The sequence below is a fragment of the Bufo bufo genome, chromosome 10 (assembly GCF_905171765.1).
Source record: "Bufo bufo chromosome 10, aBufBuf1.1, whole genome shotgun sequence".
Lineage (NCBI taxonomy): Eukaryota > Metazoa > Chordata > Amphibia > Anura > Bufonidae > Bufo > Bufo bufo.
The window spans coordinates 51,901,651-51,927,326 of NC_053398.1; the positions used below are offsets into that span (position 1 = coordinate 51,901,651).

Below are 25,676 nucleotides of genomic sequence, written 5' to 3' on the forward strand. Positions count from 1 at the left end.
CTCGCGTGCGCCGTGATCGCCGGGAGCTCCTTCTTCTCATAGGTCTGTGCGGCGCATTGCTAATGCTATAAGCATTAGCAATGAGCCGCACAGACAGAAGAAGGAGCGCCCGGCGGCCACGGCGCACGTGAGTATAATGCTGCTCACTAACATACCATCGCAGCCAGGACTTCAGTAGTGTGACTCCTGGCTGCCATGGTAACCGATCAGAACTGCCCACTGCCACCAATGCAGACAAACATTCCCGGCACCCGACCTCTGACAGGTCGCTGTGATCCGCGCGATTAACCCCTCAACTGAGGGGTTAATCGCGCGGATCACAGCGTTCAGTCATAGGGGCCGGGATATGGCCGGCACATTGGTATACAGGCATTCATTGGTGGCGCAGTGGCCACAGTCCCTCCCCTCCTCCTCCTACTCTGTTCTCATTGGCGGTCAGCGGCAGCCGCGCACAGTGGGGAGGGAGGGACTCCTCTCCTTCTTCACTGTGCCGACTCAGGAAACCATGGTGCGCGCCGAGAGCGCATCTTTGAAAACGGGCTGACAAATACCCAAGCGCCAGGACCAAATTCCTGGTCGACCTGGCGCCTGGGATTTGTCGAGCCCTGCCATAACATGTATAGCTTGGAAGAAAGACGAGACAGAGGGGATATGATAGAAACTTTTAAATACATAAAGAGAATCAACTCGGTAAAGGAGGAGAGCATATTTAAAAGAAGAAAAACTACCACAAGAGGACACAGTTTTAAATTAGAGGGGCAAAGGTTTAAAAGTAATATAAGGAAGTATTACTTTACTGAGAGAGTAGTGGATGCATGGAATAGCCTTCCTGCAGAAGTGGTAGCTGCAAATACAGTGAAGGAGTTTTAAGCATGCATGGGATAGGCATAAGGCCATCCATTTAAGATGGGGCCAAGGGCTATTCATAGTATTCAGTATATTGGACAGACTAGATGGGCCAAATGGTTCTTATCTGCCGACACATTCTATGTTTCTGTCCTCACAGCATCATAGTGATCTATGTCCTGTCCTTTACTCACAGCATCATAGTGATCTATGCCCTGTCCTTTACTCACAGCATCATAGTGATCTATGCCCTGTCCTTTACTCACAGCATCATAGTGATCTATGCCCTGTCCTTTACTCACAGCATCATAGTGACCTATGCCCTGTCCTTTACTCACAGCATCATAGTGATCTATGCCCTGTCCTTTACTCACAGCATCATAGTGATCTATGTCCTGTCCTTTACTCACAGCATCATAGTGATCTATGCCCTGTCCTTTACTCACAGCATCATAGTGATCTATGCCCTGTCCTTTACTCACAGCATCATAGTGATCTATGTCCTGTCCTGTAGGGCCCAGTGCATCCATGTATTACTCAGACAGCCCATTGATTTGAAGGGGGATTACATAATGCTCCACTCCCTATGTTGGCGTTGCAGGGTAACTAAACGTTTTCGGTGACCCTTCAAACAAAAGGGGATTGACAGCATGTTGAAAGGGAACCAGTTAGGCCCCTTGTGCTGAAGTTGATGGGCGCAGCCCGGTGTAGTGACATCCACGCTAATTGTGGTGGTCTGTCACTTATGTGGACGTGCGGTTTAGAAGAACATGCATGTTATAATCATGGCTGCAGCGTCGGACGTATTCATGATGTGGGGTCACCCTACCCTCTAGCCATTGATTGACAAGCTTCTCTTCTTATCTGTGGCTTTAGGGCAGGGGCACCCATATCTCCTGAATACACTGGACGTCTTGCTGGCTGCTTGACAGGTTCCCTCTCTCCGCAGGGCTCCCACTTTCTTACACATTCAGATCATTATGACGAGTATACAGAACAAAGAGACAAAAATGGATTTTGTTTTCCAGGGAGAGAATGTATTATGTTTTTCCATACAGGGCACTACTTCCCTTGGAGCACGTGTACAGCGTACATAATGTAGACCAGAGGACCTGCTGACAGGCCACCTACCCAGGTGGCTCTGTGTCACCGCAGCTGGAGAGCCACAGGGTGCAGTCCTGCTGGAGATGTGCAATAGTCCCAGGAGACGCCTAAATGTTGTGTTGTGTGATTCGTAGAAACAGAAGGTTTTTTATAACCAGGGACGGGCTCATTTCTGGCCTTATTAGGGAAGTAAAATCTGACACTTGACCTCAGGCTGCTTCTAAATCCCACAAGGGTAAAGGCCGGACCAGGGAAAGCGTGGAGAGTGCAGTGGTATACGGGAGCTTCTTCAGGCCCATATAAGCATGTTTGAGAGCATCTCGTCAAGGATACGTTAAATAATAATAATAAAAAAAAATCTTCAGGCTAAATAAAGAAACTAGGTCTCCAGGGTTCCTGCAGGCACGGCTGGCAGCTGTACCCTCACCCACCCCTAAAGCCCCCTGTTCAGTAGAGAAAGTGAAAGCTGCATACTTGCTGCTGTGAGTCAGAGCCTTATCTACCGGCGAGATCTGGAGAAGTCTTCTTCTTGTCTATAAATAGTGACTCCGCTGACTGCGGCATCTCACTATTTGTCACCTACGTGTGTCAGGCCCAGAGGGGGTCATTTCTTATGTCTCCCTATGCCAGCTTAGGGTGTAAAAAAGTTGCACGGCCCCATTTCATAACTTTTTTTTTTTAAACTCGTTTTATTGAAGTTTAACAACAGACATGGTACATCACAGTCTGAAACAGTGACAACCCGCGCAGGGGAGCCACGTGTTTCCCATCATATCATCAAGTCACACAGTGTATTAGGCAGGTATCTATAATATCGGGCAACTAAGCATTAAGGCATTCTAGATCAGCAGTACAGGAATCACACATCCATTGCAACAAGATCCTCCGACACGGAGCGTAAATGCACAGACAGTAAAGAGTGCGGTGAGGAGCACCACTCCCCCCATACCTTCTGAAATTTCTGAGGACATTTTCTGTGAATATACACTACTTTCTCCATTGCCATTGCATGATTCATTAAGGTCTTCCACTGACCCACCGTAGGGGCTCCTTCCGCCATCCACCGCAAGGCGATCGCCTTCCTAGCTAGGAAGAGCGCCTCTCCCAAAAATACTCTTTGATGATGTGTCCACCTTTCTTCCTCTAACACCCCCAAAATGCATATTTTGGGGCAGACCCCTATCGACACCGGCAGTATCGCAGAGAGTATCTCAACTATTTTGCCCCAAAACACCTGCAAGTGCGTGCAACCCCACATCAAGTGCCAGAAATCCGCTCCCTCCTCCTGACATCTGTGACACCTACTGCTCGTTGAACTTCCCATTCTGAGCAACCTGACAGGGGACAGGTAACTCCTATGTAGAATGAACAATTGCGTTAACCTATTATTTACCGAAGGGGAAACCTTGGTGGGCACCAACATAGCCTCCTTCCAATCTTCAGCGTCAAGAGTTGGGATATTAGTCTTCCATTTCGCCTCAACCTCCAGCGGATGCAAAGCCATGTGTTCCCCCAGTAGATATGTATATAATATTGAGACCATGCCCCTAGGCCCCTGTGATCTCAGCACTCCTATGAGCGGGTACTTGGAAATACTGCGGCCTGCCCCCCTAAATTGGGTACCCAAAGCGTGCCGTAATTGAAGGTATCTGTAAAATAAAGAGTGAGGAATCTCAAACTTCTCCTGGAGTTGCTGTAAGGACCGCAATACACCCCCATCATACAAGTCAGCTAATGTGAGCACCCCACACTCTTTCCACGTCTCCACACCCTCCAGATTCACCAAATGTGGGAACATGGGGTTATCCCAAAGCGGTACCGAGTCCGGCAAGTCCGCATATGAGTTAAACTTAGTCGCCTTCCAGACCTGTTGAGCCAACCTGTGGACAGGCAGTAGTCTCCCCGAGACCGGTCCTGGGGTCTCCAGCACAGGCCAGAGGGTAGACAGGCCAAGATACTCCCTCAGCCAGTACTCCGGGCCAGGCAGCTCCTCCTGTTTCACCCATGCTGCCACATACTTCAGTTGCCCGGCCAGGTAGTAAAGGAAGAAATCGGGTAAAGCAGCCCCCCCATTCGTCTTAGACCTCTGCAGCACTTTCAATGAGAGCTTCCGTCTGGCCTTCCCCCAAACAAAAGCCACCATTAATGAATGTAGTCTGTCGAAAAAGGCCTTAGGTACCGGGGCGCACGCGTGCGATAGGAGATATAGACCCTTGGGGAGCAAAATCATTTTAACTAGGTTTAGTCTCCCCATCACCGAAATCAGCAATGCCTTCCACGTTTTAAATTTGTCTATGAATAACGACTCTATTGGGTCAATATTTCTTGCCACAGACGCACAGGGGTCCCTTGTAATCACGATACCCAGGTACTTAAACTGATCCACCACCGGTAGGTTATGTACGCACTCCGGCCAGTTGTGGTCCCATAGAGGCATAATAGCCGATTTCGTCCAGTTTATGTGCAAGCCCGAGTATATGCCAAACCTCTCAATTACCTCAATAGCTCTGGGAAGTGTGCGCTCAGGCTCGGCCATAAACAGAAGGAGATCGTCCGCGTACAGGCCAACCTTCTCCACCCTGTCTCCCTTTGCGACCCCTATAAAAGACTCATCCTGCCTAATACGCAATGCTAAGTGCTCTATTACTACCGCAAACAGGAGGGGGGAAAGGGGGCATCCCTGCCTAGTTCCTCTTTGTAAAGTGAAAGAATCCGACTGGGTTCCGTTTACTAATATATTCGCCTTAGGTCTCTGATACAGAATCTCAACCCACCGCAGAAACCCCGATCCAAACCCAAATTCCTTAAGGATCCGCAAGGCCACTCCACAGAGTCAAAGGCCTTGGCTGTGTCAAGAGACGCCAGAGCCCATTCACAACCCTCCGCTACCCCAGCCTGAGCTATAACCTGGGCCCTCCTGATGTTGTCAGAGGTGGTCCTTCCGGGCATAAACCCTGCCTGGTCCTGGTGAACTATTGACGTGATCACCCTGTTCAGACGGGAGGCAAGTATCCTGGTCAATATTTTGTAATCTAAATTTAGTAGTGAAATTGGCCTGTAGGAGCCACACACAGTAGGATCTTTGTCCGGTTTTAATATGACAACAATAGTTGCATCATACAGAGTCTCGGGCAGCTGATGACGTTGAAATGATGCCAAATACAATTTAAGAAGTTGAGGACTGAGGATCTCACTATACCGCGAATAAACTTCTATCGGGATCCCATCAGGACCTGGCGCCTTCCCAGCAGGGAGATCACGAATAGCCATCTGAATTTCTTCCAGGGAAATATCTCTGTCTAACAGGGTCGCATCCGCAGCGCCAAGCTTGGGGTGGTCCACCTCTACAACATAGTCATTCAATTCCCCCTCCGTATAGTGTGCTGCTGAGCTATACAACGACTTAAAAAACTGCTTAAATCCCTCAAGTATCCCCTCCACCGTTTCCGCCATCCGACCCTCCGGATTCAGAATCCGTAACACTGGAGGAGACGACTGATTGGTCCTAGCGATCTGAGCCAGAAGCCTGCCCGCTCTATCACCCGCTTCAAATGACTGCTGCTTCATGAAAAATATTTTCCGTTCACTCTTCTCCTTGAGGTACATCATATACGCCCTACCCTTAGACATCCACTCCACCCTATTACTCTCTGTGGGAGCAGCACAAAAAAGGACCTCAGCCTCCCTACACTGAGTATGCAAGTCTAATTCCTTACGAGCCGAGTCCCTCTTAACAAATGAGATGGAAGACTTTAAGCAGCCCCTCAAGTAGGCCTTCAGTGTGTCCCATAGCAGTAGTTCTTCCGTCTCTTCCCCCTGTACATCCAAAAAGACCCTCAGTTGGTCAGGGATCCTATCATTTTGAGTCAATAGGGAAAGCCAAAAGGGATGTATTCTCATTTTCCCCCCACTAGACGTAGCCCCAGGAATACTAAAGCGTGCCACAACCGCAGCATGATCTGAGGGGCCCCGCGGCTCATAAGTGATATCTATTACATCCGTACTTACAACAGCGTTACCAAATACGTAGTCAATTCTCGAAAGCGCCCCCCTGGCGGGAGTGAAACCTGAATATTCCCTCAGTCGCGGGTTTCTAAGTCTCCACAAGTCCAGCCATCCTAGTTCTGTCGTGACCCTAAACAATGTTGTCACCGAATAAGCCCCAGTTCCTCCTCCACCAGCTACTCTATATCTATCTAGCTCTTCCTGCATGACCATGTTGAAATCTCCCATACAGAGCAGTCTGGCAGTGGGGTACTGTGCTGCAAACCCTAAGATCACTTGGAGAAGTGAAATACTGGCTGGAGGAGGATTATATAAGTTAATAATAACGTACGGGATGTGGTTAATAAAGGCATACACTAGCAAGTATTGACCTTCCGGATCAATAACACATTTCTGTGGCTCCCAGAGGAGTCCCTTACGCACCAGTAAAGCAGTTCCTCTAGAATTCGATGTGCCATATGATTGAAGTGACCACTGCACCCATTGTTTAGCAATTCTGTGCCCAGTGTCAGCTGTCAGATGAGTCTCCTGAAGTCCCAGAACGTGAGGGCAATACCGTCTCACATGCGAAAATACCGCTATCCTCTTATGCGGTGTGCCCAAGCCTCTCACGTTCCAGGACATCACAACTAAAGAACCCATAGTGCAATCAGGAGGCTATTCCACCCGTAACAGAGGATGCCAGCCACTGGGCAAAAAGAAAACCTGCTCAGTCTAACAGCTCGCCTTCTGCCCACACTCTCAGCGTGAAAAAGATGTGACCATGTCTTCAGTATTCTAATAAACATATAACCGAACAGTGGTGCAACCAACCCCACTAAACATACAATCAGTGCACATATCATAGTGTCAGTGATGTGGCAATGAAATCGGGGACCAGCACGGGAGGGAAGTTGTTATACCCGTGCAGGTAGCCGACCATTCCCCATTCAATGCAGATGATGAAGCTGCAGGTACAATCTAGCTTCAATAAATGCATGCATGCTTATATACCCCTCAGGGCTCAATTTCCCCACTCATCTAAATCGGAGGCCTCAGAGGTCTGAGAGCCCGCCAAGCAGCAATACACGCATAAGTGAAGCTTAGATTGCCCCATTAACAAAATAACATTAACTGAGTGGCAGGGCGCCCGTGTCATACATCACAGGGATCCAATAATACTTGCAGCTCGGAATTCAAGTCCCGTATCAGCGCGGCCTGGGGCGCCTGGCGACCCATTCCTCAGCTTCCTTCGGATCTGTGAAAAATATAGGCCGGTCTCCGTCCACCACTCGAAGACGCGCCGGGTAGGCCATAGAGTACTGTAAGTTCAGTTCTCTGAGGCGCCTTTTGACCAATACGAAAGTGGCTCTTTTCTTTTGTAGATCCGCAGAAAAATCCGGGAAAAGCGACACATTGGCGTTGTCATGTGAAATGGCCCCTTTGCTCCTTGCTTGACTAAGGATTAGATCCCGATCCTTCCAATTTAGCAATCTGGCCAGCAGAGGCCTCGGTGGTGCGCCCGGCGGCGGAGGTCTGGCCGGAACTCTGTGCGCCCTCTCAACTGCATAGGCCACAGAAAACGCAGCGTTGGGGAATTGGGCCTTAAACCACGTCTCCAGGAACCCGGCCGGATCTCTCCCCTCCGCCCGCTCTGGCAGCCCCAGGATTCGCACATTATTGCGCCGCGCCCGGTTCTCCAGATCGTCGCATTTCTGTCTCCATACCCCAACGGCTCTCTCCACCTCCGTCAGCGCTTGACCCTCTCCCTCAGCTGCTGCACGTCTTGCCTCAACAGGCCTAGGTCAACGCGCACCTCCTCAATCTTGCAGGTAAGGGAGGATTGGCAGGATGATATCGCCGTAAGCAGCTGTTCAGAGACCGCTTTCAGGGTGATCTCAGGTTCCCCAGCATCCTCAGGCTCCATCTGCTGTGCGGCCTGCCCTCGCGTCACCGCTGCACGTGGAGTGGCGGGAGCCGCGGCGCCATGTTGGTTCTCCTGCCGGGCATACTCCTTGAGCTTGTCTGCCGCGGACTGAGCCTTGCTGGGCCCCATGTCTTGGTGTCTAGGCTTCCTCCTTCTCCTCTGCACTTGCCACTCTAAATTTGAAGAATGCAGCTTGCCAGGATTAGTCAGGATAGAAGTCAGGGAACGGAGCCGCTCTCAAGTGCGTGCGCTCATGTCGGCAGTTAGCCACGCCCCCTCATTTCATAACTTTTTAAATGCCCATGCACCTAAATGTAGTTTTTTTACGCTGTTGGGGGCAGGGGCTAGAGTAGATTTCAATCTAAACGCACAGACTTCCGGAGGCCTGCTCCCGTCATCAATGAAGTGCATCAGACACCCAAAGTCCTTTTTCACTTCCACAAAACGTAGTAAATTGTTCCATTATCAGAATGATTAATCTGCCAGTATGACCACAAGCACTTCGCTGGTACAATGCTGCAAATCTGCTGCATGAAAACCCACGCCAGAGCCCCGCAGCATTAGTGCAAAACCTAAATGTTGGGTTACACTTTGTGTGTTTCACTGTCATACTAGCCATGTTGTCCAGGTCCAAAAGTTAACCGGAAGACTTATAAGTTACTTTTTAGTCTGTGACTGGGGTTGTCAAGTTAAAAGCAAATCTGCTTTAATATTCCAACAAAATGAAGGTACAGTACAAATACATTCCAGTTATCCTCCAGTTGTTCCCTAGAGACTCTTTATCCTTTATGCAGATGAAGGCTTTGGTGCACCTCGGGGGTGGGGCATAGCCTCTTGTTGCTCCTCACCTTTTCAGTGCTGGCCACACCCCTCCATGAACTGAAGCCCTCATCTGTGTAAAGAATAAGGCTACAGCCACAAAGAGGATTTTTTTGCCAAAGTCTGAAGTGGACTTGAAAGGAAATGGAAGTATAAAGGAAGGATTTATACTTCTCCTTCCTGCTGGATCCACTGATGGCTTTGGCTGAAAGTCCTGCAGGCCGATCTGCCTCAAAACCTCCTCCAAAGAACTCTTATGTGGCTGTACCCCAAGTCTTTTTCTTGGGAATGCTGCAACCAATTTTTGCAGGATATGTATCATTTTAATTGGCAGAATCAACCCTACTAGGCAGTTTGCCTGGTTTGATAGGGTTGATCTGCTAACAGATGCTCTTTAGCTTTACCTTTACCAAGGCTGTTCCCTAGGAAAGGCTGGAACGAGTCAGTCTTGTATGTTTGGCCTGGCTTGTTGACTCCAGTCTGTTATGTCTTTGCTGTTCATTGGTCCCATGTCCTGATAGCAGAAGCGTTTGGTTTTCATCTATTCACAGCTTAGAGCAAGCGAACCTGTAAAGGTAACACCCAGTCTGACCTGCAGGGTGAAGGTTCAGTATATTAATGGGCTCTGCCCCTCCTGCCCAATGACGCGCTACCTGCGCTGTAGCGATCATACTTACCTGGTCCCCGCCGCTGGGTTTGGTCTCTGTTGCTCCTGGGTCGGTTCTTCCTCTCACTGCAGCGCTTAAATCAAGATTTGTCAACTGTAATTGGCCGCAGCGGTCACGTGTCCCCAACACTCCCCCTCGCTACTGGAAGAGGAAAAGCCGACCCAGGAGTGACAAACATGTATCAGGGCTCCAGATGGCGACCAAAATGGTCGCAAATGCGACCTAGAATTGCTAAATGGCGACAAGGCTTTGTAGTCTTGTCGCCATTTGCGCCTAGACCCGCCGCTGCTCTGCCGCTTTCACAAACTGACATGACACGCGCTGCTCTCAGCGCGGCCATGTTCTCAACAACACGGGAGAAGAAGGCGGTCCCTCCCCCCTGTACTGCTGCTGCCGCCACCACCAATGGGCTGATAGCAGGGAGGAGGAGGGGAGGGGCTATGGCCACTGCACCACCAATGAATATCGTTTATGCTTACAATACAAACGCAGGCTGCCAGGCGGGTGCCGGACATATCCCATACCCGGCACCCAGCCTCTATGACTGCGCGAGGCGATCCGCCGCTATTAACCCCCTAGGTGCCGCACCGGAGGGGTTAATAGCGTCGGATCGCAGCGCGCAGTCATAGAGGCTGGGTGCCGGGTATGGGATATGTCCGGCACCCGCATGGCAGCCTGCGTTTGTATTGTAAGCATAAACGATATTCATTGGTGGTGCAGTGGCCATAGCCCCTCCCCTCCTCCTCCCTGCTATCAGCCCATTGGTGGTGGCGGCAGCAGCAGTACAGGGGGGAGGGACCGCCTCCTTCTCCAACTGCGGGGACGCTTACGGTATATTTCCCTATCGCCGATGTTGCATGCACCGACAATGAGGAGGATGAGCGTCGGCGCCGACGATACGAGATGGATGTGTCACATTTGGTATACGTATGCCGTTACGGGGTATGCAGTTATGTCTACTGTACACAGTATGTGTGTGGCCTCATGAAAAATACATTAACCACGCGTGTGCTGGCGGAGGAGAGCGAGGGTGGCTCCTCCACAATTCATCCCAGCTGCCAAACTGTTTGGGTTCTGGGATTTACTGGCATTTCATTCAGCCAGAGTAATAGGTGCCAGCTATCCCGGGGCTCGCAGTGTACAGCAGGATGCTGCATGCGTGTGCCCTGTCTGTGTGCAGGCGTCTTTGTACCTCAATGTTTGCAGTTCTCCGCCATGCACTGTCCATTGGTACTATACTGTCTCTACTCATGACCCATTACACATAGGGTTAATCTATACCGCCATCTGCTTCTGTGCCAGTGTGGAAAAGTACATGGGCTGTCACCCATGTGATGCCCAAGCTCGGTCCTCGCCCCGTAGGTGTCCTGTCAGTGTACACCAAGACCCGTGTTGGTCAGCGCCGGTGGCAACTTCTGATTTTGATGCACACGTATACCCAGAGCTCAGGCGCATCCCATGTGCTGCCTATAGTATGCCCCTTGTAGTGTACCCATCCACAGTATTATAAATTAGAATCATTGGTGGTGCAGTGCCCCCCCCCCCTCCCCCAAGTATTATCATTGGTGGCAGTGGCAGTTCTGATCGGAGCCCCAGCAGTGTAATCCTGGGGCTTCGATCGATTACCATGGCAGCCAGGACGCTACTGAAGCCCTGGCTGCCATGGTAAGCTCCCTGCTGTTGAGTGCACAAAGCACAGGGCAGCAGGAATAGTGTGAGGTCCTATTCACCCTGATAGAGCTCTATCAGGGTGAATAGGACAAGGGATGAAAGATCCCAGGTTCTAGTCCCTAAGGGGGAAATAGGTATTAAAAAAAAAAAGTAAAAAACACCAAAATATTACGTTTAAATCACTCCCTTGCCCAATTTTACTTATAAAATATATAAACAATAAAAAAAATTACATAACACCACAGTGCAATTTGCCATTTTTTTGTCACCTTGTCCCGACAACAATTAGGATCGGACTGTTCTATTATGGTCCAGACGTTCCATAAAATGTGGAATCCACACAGTTTTTTTGGTGTTTTATTTTTTTCACGTGGTATCGAGTATCGCAATACTTTTTTATGGTATCGAAATCAAGTCAAAATTATAGTATCGTGACAACCCTAGGTAAGACATGTTTTTTTTATTTTTATTATACCATAGTTATATGTATTATAAATTTGGCGACTAAAAATTTCAATTTGGCGACTAAATTTTTCAGGTTATGAGCCAATGGCTCCTTGATATTTTTTTTAGTCTGGAGCCTTGTGTATGATCTCCACCGCAGGTCGCCACTCTGGGAAGTCTGTTTTATTATTCGATAACCCCTTTAACAATTCATTGCTTCACTCTTGAGAAAATGTCATTTTTATCCATATGCAAATAAGATGTTAAGTGCACTTAGGGCGGGCCCAAGCCACTTGCATTTAAGTCCAACCTTGCAATTCCTGCTTCCCCCTGCCAGCCACTCCTTGATTGACGAAGCCAGGTGAGAAGACTATGCAAGAACCTGACCCTGCCAATCGAGGGGGAGCAAGGGTGCACAGAGGGTTGGGCCTGCCCTTTGTGCACCTAACTGCACTTCTGCCTATGGATTGAAAGTACTTTTTCTCTAGAATAAAGCAATGGATCGCTAAATACGTTATCGTTATATGATGCTGCGCTAGTCCTACAAGGCTTTTTGCCTGGTCTAACTGAATTTCCTGGTGATAGGTTAATTTTAAAGGGAACCCAAGCCATTAGTTAATTTATTAGGCTACTTTCACACTCGCGTTTTGTGCAGATCGGTCATGGACGGATCCGTTCAGATAATACAACCGTCTGCATCCGTTCAGAACAGATCCGTTTGTATTATCTTTAACATAGCCAAGACGGATCTGTCTTGAAAACCATTGAAAGTCCATGGAGGACGGATCCGTTTTCTATTGTGCCAGATTGTGTCAGTGAAAACGGATCCGTCCCCATTGACTAAATTGTGGCTCAGTTTCATCAGACGGACACCAAGACGCTGCAAGCGAGGAGAGACGCAAGGTTTCAATATTTCAGGTGTAGTAGTTCAGGCTTAGTAGTTTCGTTAGAAGGTTCCGGCCACCAGGTATAGTCCTCCATGTCCTACGCCAGGGTGGCTTTTGCTCTTACCACGTTCTCTAATTGTTAGAAGATTTTCTCAGTCTATAGGTAACATATCCATGTACCTCTCATGAAGTATCTAAACCTCTTCACTGCTCCCACAGGTTATGACTTTGCCGCAGTCTTGGAGTGGTTTGCCGAGCGCGTGGATCGCATTATTCTGCTTTTTGATGCTCACAAGTTGGACATATCCGATGAATTTTCTGAGGTCATCAAAGCACTCAAAAACCACGAGGATAAAATCAGAGTTGTGCTGAACAAGGCAGATCAGATTGAAACCCAGCAGCTTATGAGAGTGTATGGGGCCCTCATGTGGTCACTGGGAAAGATCATCAACACTCCGGAGGTGGTGCGAGTATACATCGGGTCATTCTGGTCCCATCCTCTGCTTATCCCGGACAACCGCAAACTGTTTGAAGCGGAAGAACAAGACTTATTCAAGGACATTCAGTCCTTACCCAGGAATGCTGCCCTCCGCAAGCTGAATGACCTCATTAAAAGAGCTAGGCTGGCCAAGGTAAGCAGGGGAGGTTTCCTCATTGTGTCTCTGGTAAATGTAGCTTAGCTTTTGGTGCTGCTGGCCTCCACAGAACACATGGCACTACAAGTTTGACCTCTTTTCAGTGACAACCCCTCTTAGACTGGAATCCTCAACAGATGATTTTGCTAGAAAAAACTGGAGCTAGCCGGACAATTGTCCTGTAGCACTCCCTGTAGGTGAAAGGCACAATTACATGGATGCCTTTAAGATGAATGGCCGACGATTGTGTCTCAAAATGGCAGCTGAAGCTTCTGAGGAGGGGCTCAGTGCAAAATGGGAAAGAGGTCCATTTACTAATAATCTAATACTCTATAGAGCCAAAATGTTCCTCAACGCTGTACAATCAGAGGGTTCATGTACAAACAGAATCATACGTTACATAGCAACAAACAAGTCATCAATTTAAACGAGAAATGAGGGCCCTGCTCACAAGAGCTTACAGTCTATGAGGAGATAGGGGTGACACAGAAAACGATGGTCCAGCCATCTTAACTAATGAGCCAGTCACCAGCCGATATCGGTCGTGCTTCTGAGTGCATGGGGTGTGGTGGATAATGTCTGATGATGGATCAGATTCTGAAGAATGATGTTAAAGGGGGCGGTGTGTGGGCGAAAGTAAGATTAGGGGGTGTGATAGGCTAACCTAAATATATATATTTTTAGGGAGCGCCTAAAATCTGTGGATGTTGTGATTTAACCTAATTGATTGGGGTAAGGCTTTCCAGAGAACTGGTGCAGCTCGGGAGAAGTCTTGGAGACGGGAGTGAGAGGTTAGGATCATGGTGGATGTCAGTCGTAAGTCATTGGCTAAACGGAGAGCACGGGTAGGATGGTATGCAGGAATGAGGGAGGAGATGCAAGAGGGTGCAGCACTGTGGAGAGCTTTGTGGGTGAGAATCAGAAGTTTAAATTGAATCCTGTACTGTAAGGGCAATCAGTGCAATGACTGACACGGGGTGGAGGCATCGGAGAAGTGATTAGACAAAGAGCGTGGCTGCTGCGTTCAGGATAGGAGAGGGTCTGGTGAAGGGTAGATCAATTAAAGCGGTTGTTTCATCATAGACAATGGGGGCATATCGCTAGGATATCCCTCCATTGTCTTATAGGTGTGGGTCCCACTGCTGGGACCCGCACCTATATCGAACGGAGCCCCGCAAGGTGGTGGCTAGAGGACTCCGGTCCAGCCACCACCAAGCCGGCTCCCCATAGAAGTGAATGGAAACGTACCGCGCATGCGCAGCCCCCGCTCCTATTAATTTCTATGGGTCCGACAGAAATAGCCAAGCCAGCACTCGGCTATTTTCGCTGGCACCGTAGAAAATGAATGGAGGGCAGCTGCGCAGTGTGCCCTCCTTCACTTGCGGGGCTCTGTTCGCAATATACGTGCAGGTCCTAGCGGTGGGACTCGCACCTATAAGACAATGGGGGCATATCCTAGTGATATGCCCCCATTGTCCATGATGAGACAACCCCTTTAATGTATTGCAGTAATCCAAACTGGAATGGATCCGGGCAACAATTAGTTTTTGTTGTTTCCACAGTAAAAAGGGCAAATTCTGGAGATGTTTGAGGTGCAGGTGGTATGAGCGGGTGAAGGAAAGATGTCAAAAATAGCGGCCCAGGAGTTATGGTAGTTTCACCCACTGAGGGGGAGTTGTCAGGTTCAGGATGGTTAGTAGATGGAGAAAACAAAAGTTCAGTTTTTGAAAGATTCATATAGAGCAAGGACAGGATGTTGGAGAAAGCAGAAAGTCACTTGGGTTCTGTAGTAAAGCTGGGGTGATGTCACAGGTTAAAGTGTATAGTTGGGTGTCATCAGCATGGAGATGGTACTGAAAACCAAGAGAGAATGGTGTCATTAAGTCCAGTAGATTGGAGCATGCTGAGTAAGAGATGGTGGTCTACAGTGTCAAATGTTGCAGAGAGATCCAGAAGAATGAGCAGAGAGTAGTTACCGTTGTACTTAGCGTTCAGGAGGCCATCTGTCACCTTGGTCAGGGCAGTTTCTTTAGAGTGTGGAAACCAGATTGTAAGGGGTCAAGGGGAGTGAACAGGGAGATGGCGGATGAGGTGAGAATAGACCAAGCGCTCCAGGAGTTTAGAGATGAAGGGGAAGATCAGAGAGGGGTCAAGAGATGGTTTCTTATTGTTCTGGAGTTATGACAGAATGTTTGAAAGAGGAGGGCAAGGTACCAGATGAGAGGTGCAGCTCAAGTGTATTCCTTATGAAACGGCAGCATAGACAAATGGATATTTAGTAACTACTTGCATTCTCCATGCAATATCAGTTCTGGAGCATCTATTCTGATGACTCTGCTTTGTCATTCCTCCATTATTCTTGCTGGAAGTTTATGAATGCATTGCCAGCAGTCTGTAATATTGGTCCACCTGGGTGTTACCAGTTTGTGTGGAGGGGTGTCCCTGCACAGTTTGACCCTGGCAGCCCTGAATGGATAGTGTCAAACTGTGCAAAGAAACACTCCAACTGGTAACACCCAGGTGGACCTATATTGCAGACTGCTGGCATTTCATTCATAAACTTCTAGTAGAAATATTAGTGGGATTGCACAACGGAGCCATAAGAATAGATACTCCAGAACTGATATTGCTTGGAGAATGCAAGTAGTTACTAATACAGACATGTCAGGAGAGGAGAGAGGTCCATAGTGATGTGTAGAGAGCCATGTACAATGTATGTCATTATTGTGTGCTGCTGTATGATAGGAAAACCCCTGAAATAACTATTAATATGGGGTAGCTAGGTTTCCCTCTCCATGTCTTTTATATTGAGGTGATGAATTTTGCATGCAAAACAAGAAGAAACCTTCTGTAATTTGCCTCCAATGTCTCCCTTTCAGGTCCATGCCTATATTATTAGTGCTTTAAAAAAGGAAATGCCAAATGTCTTTGGTAAAGATAACAAAAAGAAGGAGCTGATCAATAATCTGGCGGAGATTTACATGAAAATAGAAAAGGAACAGCAGATCTCACCCGGAGACTTCCCCAGCCTGAAGAAAATGCAGGTAAGAAAGGATTAGGTGTTAAATGAGGCATTGGTGTACATTTTGGCCAAAGCGTAATAAGCCACTCACCACGTCAAGGTCGCCTCTATGAGTGGTCCCTAACATAAAACTGAGTCTGCTTATATAGCACCTACCAGTAGCCATTTGGCTCCAGGAGAAGTATATAGTGGGCTCAGCATGCATGTTGGTACTTGCATCCCTGGATCCGATGAAAGCTGTAATGGCACCGGACGGGGTTAAAAGCAGAGTGTGCTTGGCGTGCACGCTGACCTGCATTCCCTGGATTTTGTGTGGCTGTCATGGCCCATAAACAGGTAGGAACTAGTGTTAGGGACCACTCATAGAGGCGACCTTGACGTGGTGAGTGGCTTATTACGCTTTGGCCAAAATGTACACCAATGCCTCATCCAGCATAGAGGCAGGGCAGAGTGCTGGTTGCAGAGTGCTATTGCATTTGTATTTTGCGTTTGTATATGTATTTCGCCATAGCGATGTGCACCTGCATACAGGGTTGTGCTGACTGAATCCCCCACATTTTTTCTTTGTAGGATTAGGTGTTAAGTCTGCTTCATGTGACTGGATCATAAATCACTCCGATGCAGTCAGGACGGCCGGTCCTGGAGATGTGGCCAATACACGGCCTGTGCTTCCCAAAGCGAGCACAGTCATGTGAATTGGCCCTGATCGTGTATGTGTGTCCATATACTATATGTATATACCTGCCCATAGATATACTATTCACACTTCATCCCATTAGTGTTACCACATGGCTACTGCATGTAAAGTGAATCTGTCAGCTGAATGAGGTGGCAGTGTAGTATGGGGGGAAAGGTCAGCCCAAAACACTGCCATTTGTGTGATAGGAGTGATGAAAGAATAGAGTGGACGTGTAGTTATTCTCCCGGCCTCCTCACGTGACGTCCGCATGGATGGCAGAGGTGGGGCAGCGTTTACTGCAGGAATACAGGCTGATATCAGTCGCTGTATTCCTTGATAACGCCTGTTGGCCGAATGGACTCGTAAGAAGGTGGAGCACTCCCCATAGAGCAGATTCACTTCAAAGGGGTTCACTCACTTAAAGGGGTTGTCCGGGTTCAGAGCTGAACCCGGACATACCTCCATTTTCACCAAGGCAGTCCCCCTGACTTGAGCATCGGAGCAGTTCCTGCTCTGATGCTCTCCTTTGCCATGCGCTAAATTGCGCTGGGCAAAGGTATTTTTTGGAGATCCGGTGACGTACTGGGCTCTCCATGGGGCTGCCAGGAAGCCCGGTGACGTCACTAGCACTGATGGGTGGGATTTAGCGCTGCCCTAGCCAGTAAAATGGCTAGGGCAGCGCTAAAGCCCGCCCATCAGAGCCGGTGACGTCACCGAACACACTGCCGGGCGGAAGTTTCCGCCCGGCAGTGTGTTATGGTAAACAAAAGAGCCCTTGCCCTGCGCGATTTAGCGCAGGGCAAAGGAGCGCATTGGAGCATGAGATGCTAGCCTCAGGGGGGCTGCCTGGGTGAAAATAAGGGTATGTCCGGGTTCAGCTCTGAACCTGGGCAACCCCTTTAAGCACATGGCATTTATTATTTGTTAAAGTTTATACAGGGCACTTACTAATGTATTGTCATTGTCCATATTGCTTCCTTTGCTGGCTGGATTCAAGTTTCCATCACATTATACACTGCTCGTATCCATGGTTACAACCACCCTGGAATCCAGCAACGGTGACAATGCAAGAATGCGGATCCGTTTTTTTTTGTGGTCAGTTCAGCATGTCTGCAAAAAAATATAAAAAGATTGCATTTTTGCAGACCCATAGACTTCAATGGGGTCACGTCCCGATTTCCACTGACAAGTATAGGACATGTTTTATTTGTTTTTTTGCGAGGCCGTGCTACGGACGAAAAGATGTGGACAACACAGAGTGCTGTCCGCATCTTTTCGGGGCCCCATAGAACTGAATGGGTCCGCATCTAATCCGTAAAATTGCAGATCAGATGCGGAAAGCAAAATACAGCCATCTGATTGAGCCCTATGGGAAAAGCACTAGCCTATGTGCACTCCTGCGGCCCTGGCCACCAGAGAGGGTGGCGCTTTTTTCTATAGTGTGCAGGGACGGTCACTGCTGCTGGATTGCAGGGTGGTCGTAACCATGGAAACGAGCAGTGCATAATGTGATGGAAAAATAAAGCCAGCCAAGGAGACTATCACAGTACATTAGTAACTGCTTGTATTACCTTTCTCTACATGATAAATGCCATTTGCTGAAGTGACACGGCCCTTTAAGGCTGCAGTTGCACAGTTTATCAGCTGTACATCTTCTTATATCTGCCCAGGAAAATGCACAACTTCCTGTGTGTCTGCAGCTGGAAGTCAGTGATGTATGAAGAGCACATGGTAGTCACCCAGATGTCACCCGTGCCTCAGACGTCTGACCACACAAACAATGGGCGCGACGTGCTGCTCTTTCTGGCATAGTTCACAAGATGCTGTATAAACCCAGGACAAGCTTATTCATTGTATACTACAGCGGTCCAAAATACTTTCTGTATAAATTCCTCCATTCCCAAGATCTCTGCTTGCTGTCATTCAAGAGTAACATTACTGTGTGTGCCATGGGCACAGAGTCGCTCAGCTCATTACCAGACGGCTCTCATCCCTAGACGGTAACGCACAGTACACCCGTGTTTCCGTCGCATGACCAGGGCAGATTCTTGGCCAACGAAAATTCGTATTGAATGGCAGAAAGCAGAGGTCTTGAAAACTGCAAGAAGTTGATACAGGAAGGACAATTAGAAAATTGAAGCTTTTGAATATTCAATAATTAAATGGGTTCTCCATGAATAATGTAAAAAAAAATAGAAACCATCTCTTTCTAACAAAATTAGAACCAGCCCTATACCTCACATGGGTCCAGAGATCTCCACATTCATTGCTTTTATAGTTCTGCTAGATTTATTTGAAGTTGTCAGCTTAGGGGACGTGTCCTTTCTCGGGGCTGTGTCCTTTCTGCTGCACCTGGTAACAGTTGAAGGACAGAACTGAGCATGTGCTTCCGTCTGAGTGAGCAGGACAGGCAAATTAGGAAAAGAGCAAACAGCAGGTGGCGCTATACAGATGGATTTGAGAAAATAAATGTAACTTATCTATAATACACTTTTTAATTACATGCAATTACAAAGGTAATCAGATTCAGGTGCTGTTATATATGTTAATATTTTTCCTTTTTGTTTACTTCCCAAAGCCATAACTTTTTTATTTTTTTTATTCTTTTATTCACATAGCTATATGAGGGCTTGTTTTTTGCGGGACATGTAGTACTTTCTAGTGGCACCACTTACGGTTGCATTAAATGTAGTGGGAAGCAGGAAAAAAATTCCAAATGGTGTGGAATCATTAAAAAAAAAACTCTGCCACGGTTTTTGTTTTTGTTTTTACAGTGTTTCCTATGCAGTAAATATGACTTGTTACTTTCATTCCCTGGGTCAGTATTATTACAACGATGCCACATATGTGTAGTTTTTCTTGTTTTTTAATACTAAAAATAAAAAATATTTTTTTCTTTTCTTTAAATCACCATATTCTTACCCCCATAACTTTTTTATATTTTGTGCACGGAGCATTTTTTGCGGGGCCATCTGTACTTTTCATTGGGGGGTGTGTGACTTTTTGACCACTTTTTATTCAATTTTCTTTGCAAGGTAAAGCGGCCAAAAAACGTAGAATCTACTATTTTGACTTTTTTTTCTTAATTTTATCGGTTGGAATAAATATTTTTTATATTTTAATAGTATGGGCGTTTTCGCACGTGGTGATACTCATGATGTTTACTTTTTTATTTTTATTGTTTATGTACTTTTAATTTTGGGGAAAGGGGAGTGATTTGAATTTTTATATCTAATTTAAAAATTCTTGGCCCAGTTTTTATCAGCCATCTGTCGCGGGCATTGGCCTTGGGTACCTGCTGTTTAAAACAGCAGGCACCCGGCAGCTGTGGAGCCTGCTTCACACAAAAGCAGGTGCCATATTTAAAGCCCCAACATAAATCGGTCGGGAACGGGTTAAGGACAAGTAAGCTCCAAATATACTAGTCATTTTCTGTGGCCCGATGTTCCAATGCCACTGGTGCCAGTCTGAGGTGTCATCCCTTCTGGTGTCCTGTGAATGCAGAGTTTAACTGTCAGCAAACTAGACCCTGTAAAGAAGTCTAATGTACCAGTGTAGATGACATTTAAACCTAAAAGCCTTGTAATTTATTTTTTTCTCTACAGGAAATTCTGATGACCCAGGACTTTTCCAAGTTCCAGTCCATCAAGCCAAAGTTGCTGGATGCAGTTGATGACATGCTGGCCAATGACATTGCTAAGCTCATGGTCATGGTCAGGCAGGAGGAATCCCAAATGACAACCCAAGTGGTGAAAGGTGGAGCATTTGACGGAACCATGAATGGTCCATTTGGCCACGGATATGGGGAGGGAGCTGGAGAAGGCATTGACGACGTAGAGTGGGTAGTAGGAAAAGATAAACCAACGTATGATGAGATCTTTTACACACTTTCTCCTGTCAATGGGAAAGTCACCGGTGCTAGTGCCAAAAAGGAAATGGTCAAGTCCAAGCTCCCCAACACCGTCTTGGGCAAAATCTGGAAGTTGGCAGATGTGGACCGAGATGGTTTTCTTGATGATGAAGAGTTTGCTTTAGCAAATCATTTAATAAAAGTGAAATTAGAAGGGCACGAGCTTCCAGCAGAGCTGCCGACTCACCTCATCCCACCTTCCAAACGGCGAGGAGAGTGACCGCTTACCCTGCCACCCATCTTTTCATCTTCAGAGTCTTCCATTTTTTTTTTCTTCATTAAATGCCTCATTTGAAAGAACTACAAGAAAAGTATTTTCAACGCAATTTAACTTTTTAAAATGTTTAAAAATATATTCTTACAAAAAGTAGACAGATTTATTGGTGGAGCGGTGGTGATGTCAGAAGCCTAATGCTATGCTTGTTCTACAGCTGAGGGCTGGGGTGTGTGAAATGTCCATCTGGTGTCTCAAACTTATTCTGATGACATCAGTCAAGCTGTGATCCATGACCAATGATGAAATGTCAGCGATTGTGAGGAATTTTCTACTGAAATCTTTCTTTACCTGCCGGTTGTGTGGACAAGTCAATGTCAGGATGGATGGAGATGGACTTCTGACATGCATGTCTTATTGGTCATGGTACCACCATCTTTCTCTGCCTCAATTGTAGAAACATTAAAGGGAGATGTATCGCTGCGTAGCCATCATGTTTTGTGTCCTTTGGATTATCGTCACACGTACCATCATTTTATGCTAAGGACAAATCCACCACAAAGTCCCCATGTCTTAAAGGGTCGCTGTTTTTAGATGTCATAGCGACATATCTAAGGGTTTGATCGATGGAGGTCTGAGTGCTGAGAGTCTGAAGAGAGAAGCACAAGATACTGGTTACAGATGAGCTCATAGACTTGTATTGCTTCCATCTCCTGCGGCAAGGAGAGACACTCAGACCCCACCGGTGAAAACCTTTGATATGTCGTTATCGCTATGACATCAGAAGTTTTGTGAAGGCTCAGCGACTCCTAAATGGGGATGTGGATGCAGATTTCAGATTAAATTGCTGCAGACTTCACTCTTTGGATTATAAAGCGGAAAGTCCACATGTAAGACAAGCAGATTTTGTGGCAGATTTGCCCGCAGTAAAATTATGGTATGTGAAGGCACCCGTAGGCTAGTTTCACACAGACGGCAGAGCAATCCGTCAGAGGAACAGCCTGACAGTTCTCTGGATCCGGCCTAGCCAGATACTGCCATTTACCACCGGCGCACATTGACTATAATGGGAACCAGTGGGGATCTGGCGGCTCCCCGGGATTTATGACCGGATTCGGCCTAACAGAAACTGTTGCATGCAGCGGTCTTTGTCCAGCCAGATCCCAGCATAAATACCAGGCAGCGGCTGGATTCCCACCAGATCCCATTATAGTCTGTGGGGTTCAGCGGGCACCCAGCATTACCTGGCTATGCCGGATGCAGAGACCTCCAGCAGGCTGTTCTCTGCCGGACTGCTCTGTCACCTCTGTGAAAGAAGCCTTAGGGTCCATTCACACGTCCGTTGTTTCTTTCCTGATCTGTTCCGTTTTTTGCGGAGCAGATCTGGACCCATTCATTTTCAATTTTTTTCAGGACCCATTGAAAATGAATGGGTCCAGATCTGTTCCGCAAAAAAGGAACAGATCAGGAAAGAAACAACGGACATGTGAATGGACCCTTAAAGGGGTATTCCAGTAAGTACAAGTTATCCCCTATTCTGTGATAACCATCAGATTGGTGGGGTCCTACAGCTGGGACCCCCACCGATCACGAGAATGGCGTCCTCATTCCTCCTGCAGGCCCCTTGCTGCTCCCCTGAAATGACAGAAGTGGCTGGTTGCGCAGCCGGTCAATTAATTTCTATGGGGGGGTTCCGGAGATAGCAGGAACACCCATAGAAATGAAAGGAGTGGTCATGCACATGTGCTGCAAGCTGCTCCAGTCATTTTAGGGGAGCAGCAAGGGGTATGGGGTCCCTGTTCTTGTGATTGGTGGGGGTCCCAGCGGAAGGGCCCCCACCGATCTGACAGTTATCCTGTGTACCTACCAGAATACCCCTTTAAACCTCTTTTCTGTCTTCCACTTTATTGCCTTAGAGAACATTGAAGCTGCTAATAGCCTGAACAAGGCCTCCGCACCAGCAGTGTTATTTTCCAGTATCCTGCAGTACTTCCACCAGCTTGAATGTAGAGCTATGAATACAATGGTTATTCCACTGAACTAATGCCAGTCTCCAGCCTTCTTCAGTATTAAATATTCAGTTTTGCATTTTTTTTTATTGACTATGTAGTAGCTGAAAAGGGAGACCTGTTATTTGAAAGACCCTTTAATGGGCAAGAAACAAGCTTGCATCTTCTCATTGTTGGTGTTACCACCGGGGTATTGTGTGGCCAAACATACACCCGCACATGGATGGGTGGTAGTTTGGATCCATGCATTACCCCTGTGATGACACTTAGCGCACAGGACAGGACGTGTTGTCTTAAGGACACTGGAGAAGACAACTGAAAGATTAGCGCCTGCAACTTCAAGCCCTTGGACAAGATGCCTCTTGCACACGACCTTATGGCTTTTTCAGTATTTTGCAGTCTACCAGATGACGTCCGTGTGCATTCCATTTTTTGCGGAACAGAACATCCGGCCCCTAATAGAACAGTACTATCCTTGTCCGTTATGCAGACAATAATAGGACATGTTCTATCTTTGAACGGAAATACGGAAACTGAATGCATACGGAGTACATTGTGTTTTTTTTTGTTTGTTTGTTTTTTGCAGACCCATTGAAATGAATCAGTTCTTTGCGTTCCATATACAGAACCAAACGGGAGAAAAAAAGAGGCCTTACTAGGGGAATTGGCATCCATTTTATTTAACGTGATACAGGTTACCCTTTATACGGTGCACATACTAAACATATTTAATGCAGAACACCAGCCTGTGCCTTTCCTTCTGTAAAAGTTCTCATTTTCTGTAATATAAAATATAAAAGTTTTTATCACAGCTTTTGGCATACTCTTGTGGCAGTGTTTCTGTGTCCTGGTTCACTTTGAATGTGCGTCATCCATATCACTCTTGTTTTTGTATAGTTTGGGCGTTTGTATTTCAGGTGGAGGGTCCCTTAGCTTACACAATACCCTGCCGGATAGCTTCAGGTTGGAGAACTAAAGCATCCTATCTTCTTCTTTTGACTGGGAAAAGGATTGTCCTCTTTCTGTGGTACATTAAGAACACCATAGGTCCTGGGCTGTTTCCCTGAACTTGGGGCTCCACTTCTGTCCTGCCAAGTTGTCTATAGCAAGTACCTCGAAATTCAACCCCAGAACTCAAAATTAATTCAGATTAGACAAGTAAAACTATTCAGACCCCAGACCATACCTATACTTGCCTGCCTTGCTCTTGCACTCCTCTTTATAACCACAATACAAATGCGACTTGTGAATGTGCCCTTAACAAACTTGGCCCGCTATATCTGAAGATAATTATACTGACATGAGGGTAATCTCTGGGACATTAAAGGGGTTATCCCAGGCCCATCACACAGATTGTACTTACCTTGCTCCTTGGCACCCGCGTCACTTCTGATGGGGGGAGCAGCCAATAGCAGGCCACGACGGGAACGAGCCTCCCATTGCGGGTGACGAAGATGCAGCAGCGGCCGTTCCGGCATCAGAAGTGATGCGGGTGGCAGGGAGCGAGGCAAGTACAATCTCTGTGAGGGGCCTGGGCATATGGGGGGGAGGGGGGCATTATAGGTCTTGGATAGCCAGCCTGGCCTCTTCTGCGCTGTCTACATTGCAGGCAGCAGGACACACAGCAGCAAGTAGACCGGTGAGGAGGCTGAAGGGAGTTAGAGTCGGAGCCTGTCTGGATTGGAGGCTCAGCGCTGATTAACACCTGACCCCTTCATCCCAATAGAGTGCTGCAAACTGCCACATCCAAGCTCCCATGGCAGCGGTCGCTAAAAACCGTAAGCTGATGAGATGGTGCCTGAACCCCTCCTATCCTAATCCTCCCCTATTGACCGGGATTGGCAACCGTTGACACTCCAGCTGCTGTGAAACTACAACTCCCAGCATGCACACATGCAACTGTGTAACTCCCATAGAAGTGAAAGGCGCATTCTTGGAGTTGTAGTTTCAGAACACCTGGAATGGCGGAGGTTGCTGATCCCTGCTCTATGGTGACGACCAGCAAAGTACAATACCCAGTTTTCAGGACTGGGGCAGGTGGGTTCTGGAACACGGTTCAGTGATCACCCTATATGGGGTGAGCAAGTTGGAGTAATTACTGCTGGACATTATACATTCACATAGATTTATGTTCTATGCCATCTTGTCACGCTCTATCATTGGGCGGTAATAAATACCACAGCCTCCTGTTTTGTTTCGACCATGTCATTTACAATTTCTGCAGACAGTGGAATGTGTGAAATTAAACTTGACTGGTAGCTGGAGCTGTATGTTCATCCATAAAGGGGACCTATACGTTCATATGTTAAAACCTTTTTACATGATACCCCTTGAACTTTTAATACTTTTATTTTTTCTAGTTACATCCACAAACGTAAATGTATTTTACTAGGATTTTATGTGATAGACCAACACAAAGTAGCAAGTATGTGTTAAGTAAAAAAAAAAAAAAATTATACATAGGTTTCAAAATGTTTAAGAAATAAAAATCTGAAGTGTGCATTTGTATTCAGCCCCCTGTACTCGAATACCCCTAAGTAAATTCCAGTGTGACCAATTGTCTTCAGAAGTCACCTAATTAGTAAATAGAGTCCACCTGTGTGTAATTTATTCTCAGTATAACTGCAGCTGGTCTGTGAAGACCTCAGGTTTGTTAGAGAACATTAGTGATCAAACAGTGTCATGAAAACCAAGGAACACACCAGACAGGTCAGGGATAAAGTTGTGGAGAAGTGTAAAGAAGGGTTGGGTTATAAAAAAAAACAAAAAAAAAAAAAACCAAGCTCTAAACATCTCACGGGGCACTGTTTAATCCATCATCTGAAAATGGAAGGGAGTATGGCACAACTGCAAACCT

At 47.1% G+C, this 25,676-nt stretch overlaps 1 protein-coding gene and 1 long non-coding RNA gene across 2 annotated transcripts in view; one reads left to right on the forward strand and one right to left on the reverse strand.

Moving 5' to 3' along the window:
• EHD1 (EH domain containing 1) overlaps nucleotides 1-21,394 on the forward strand; it is a 40,403-nt gene extending 19,009 nt beyond the window's left edge. The window contains exons 3-5 of the mRNA XM_040409273.1: nucleotides 12,570-12,982; nucleotides 15,865-16,029; nucleotides 20,292-21,394. Coding sequence (XP_040265207.1) covers nucleotides 12,570-12,982; nucleotides 15,865-16,029; nucleotides 20,292-20,816 — 1,103 coding nt within the window. The 3' untranslated portion in view covers nucleotides 20,817-21,394. The remainder of the gene's footprint in view (nucleotides 1-12,569; nucleotides 12,983-15,864; nucleotides 16,030-20,291) is intronic.
• LOC120980273 lies at nucleotides 20,814-21,702 on the reverse strand. Its single transcript, XR_005774497.1, has 2 exons — nucleotides 21,564-21,702; nucleotides 20,814-21,421 (listed from the first exon to the last, which is right to left on the reverse strand). It is a non-coding gene; the product is annotated as an uncharacterized LOC120980273 (long non-coding RNA).
• Nucleotides 21,703-25,676: the final 3,974 nt, after the last annotated feature.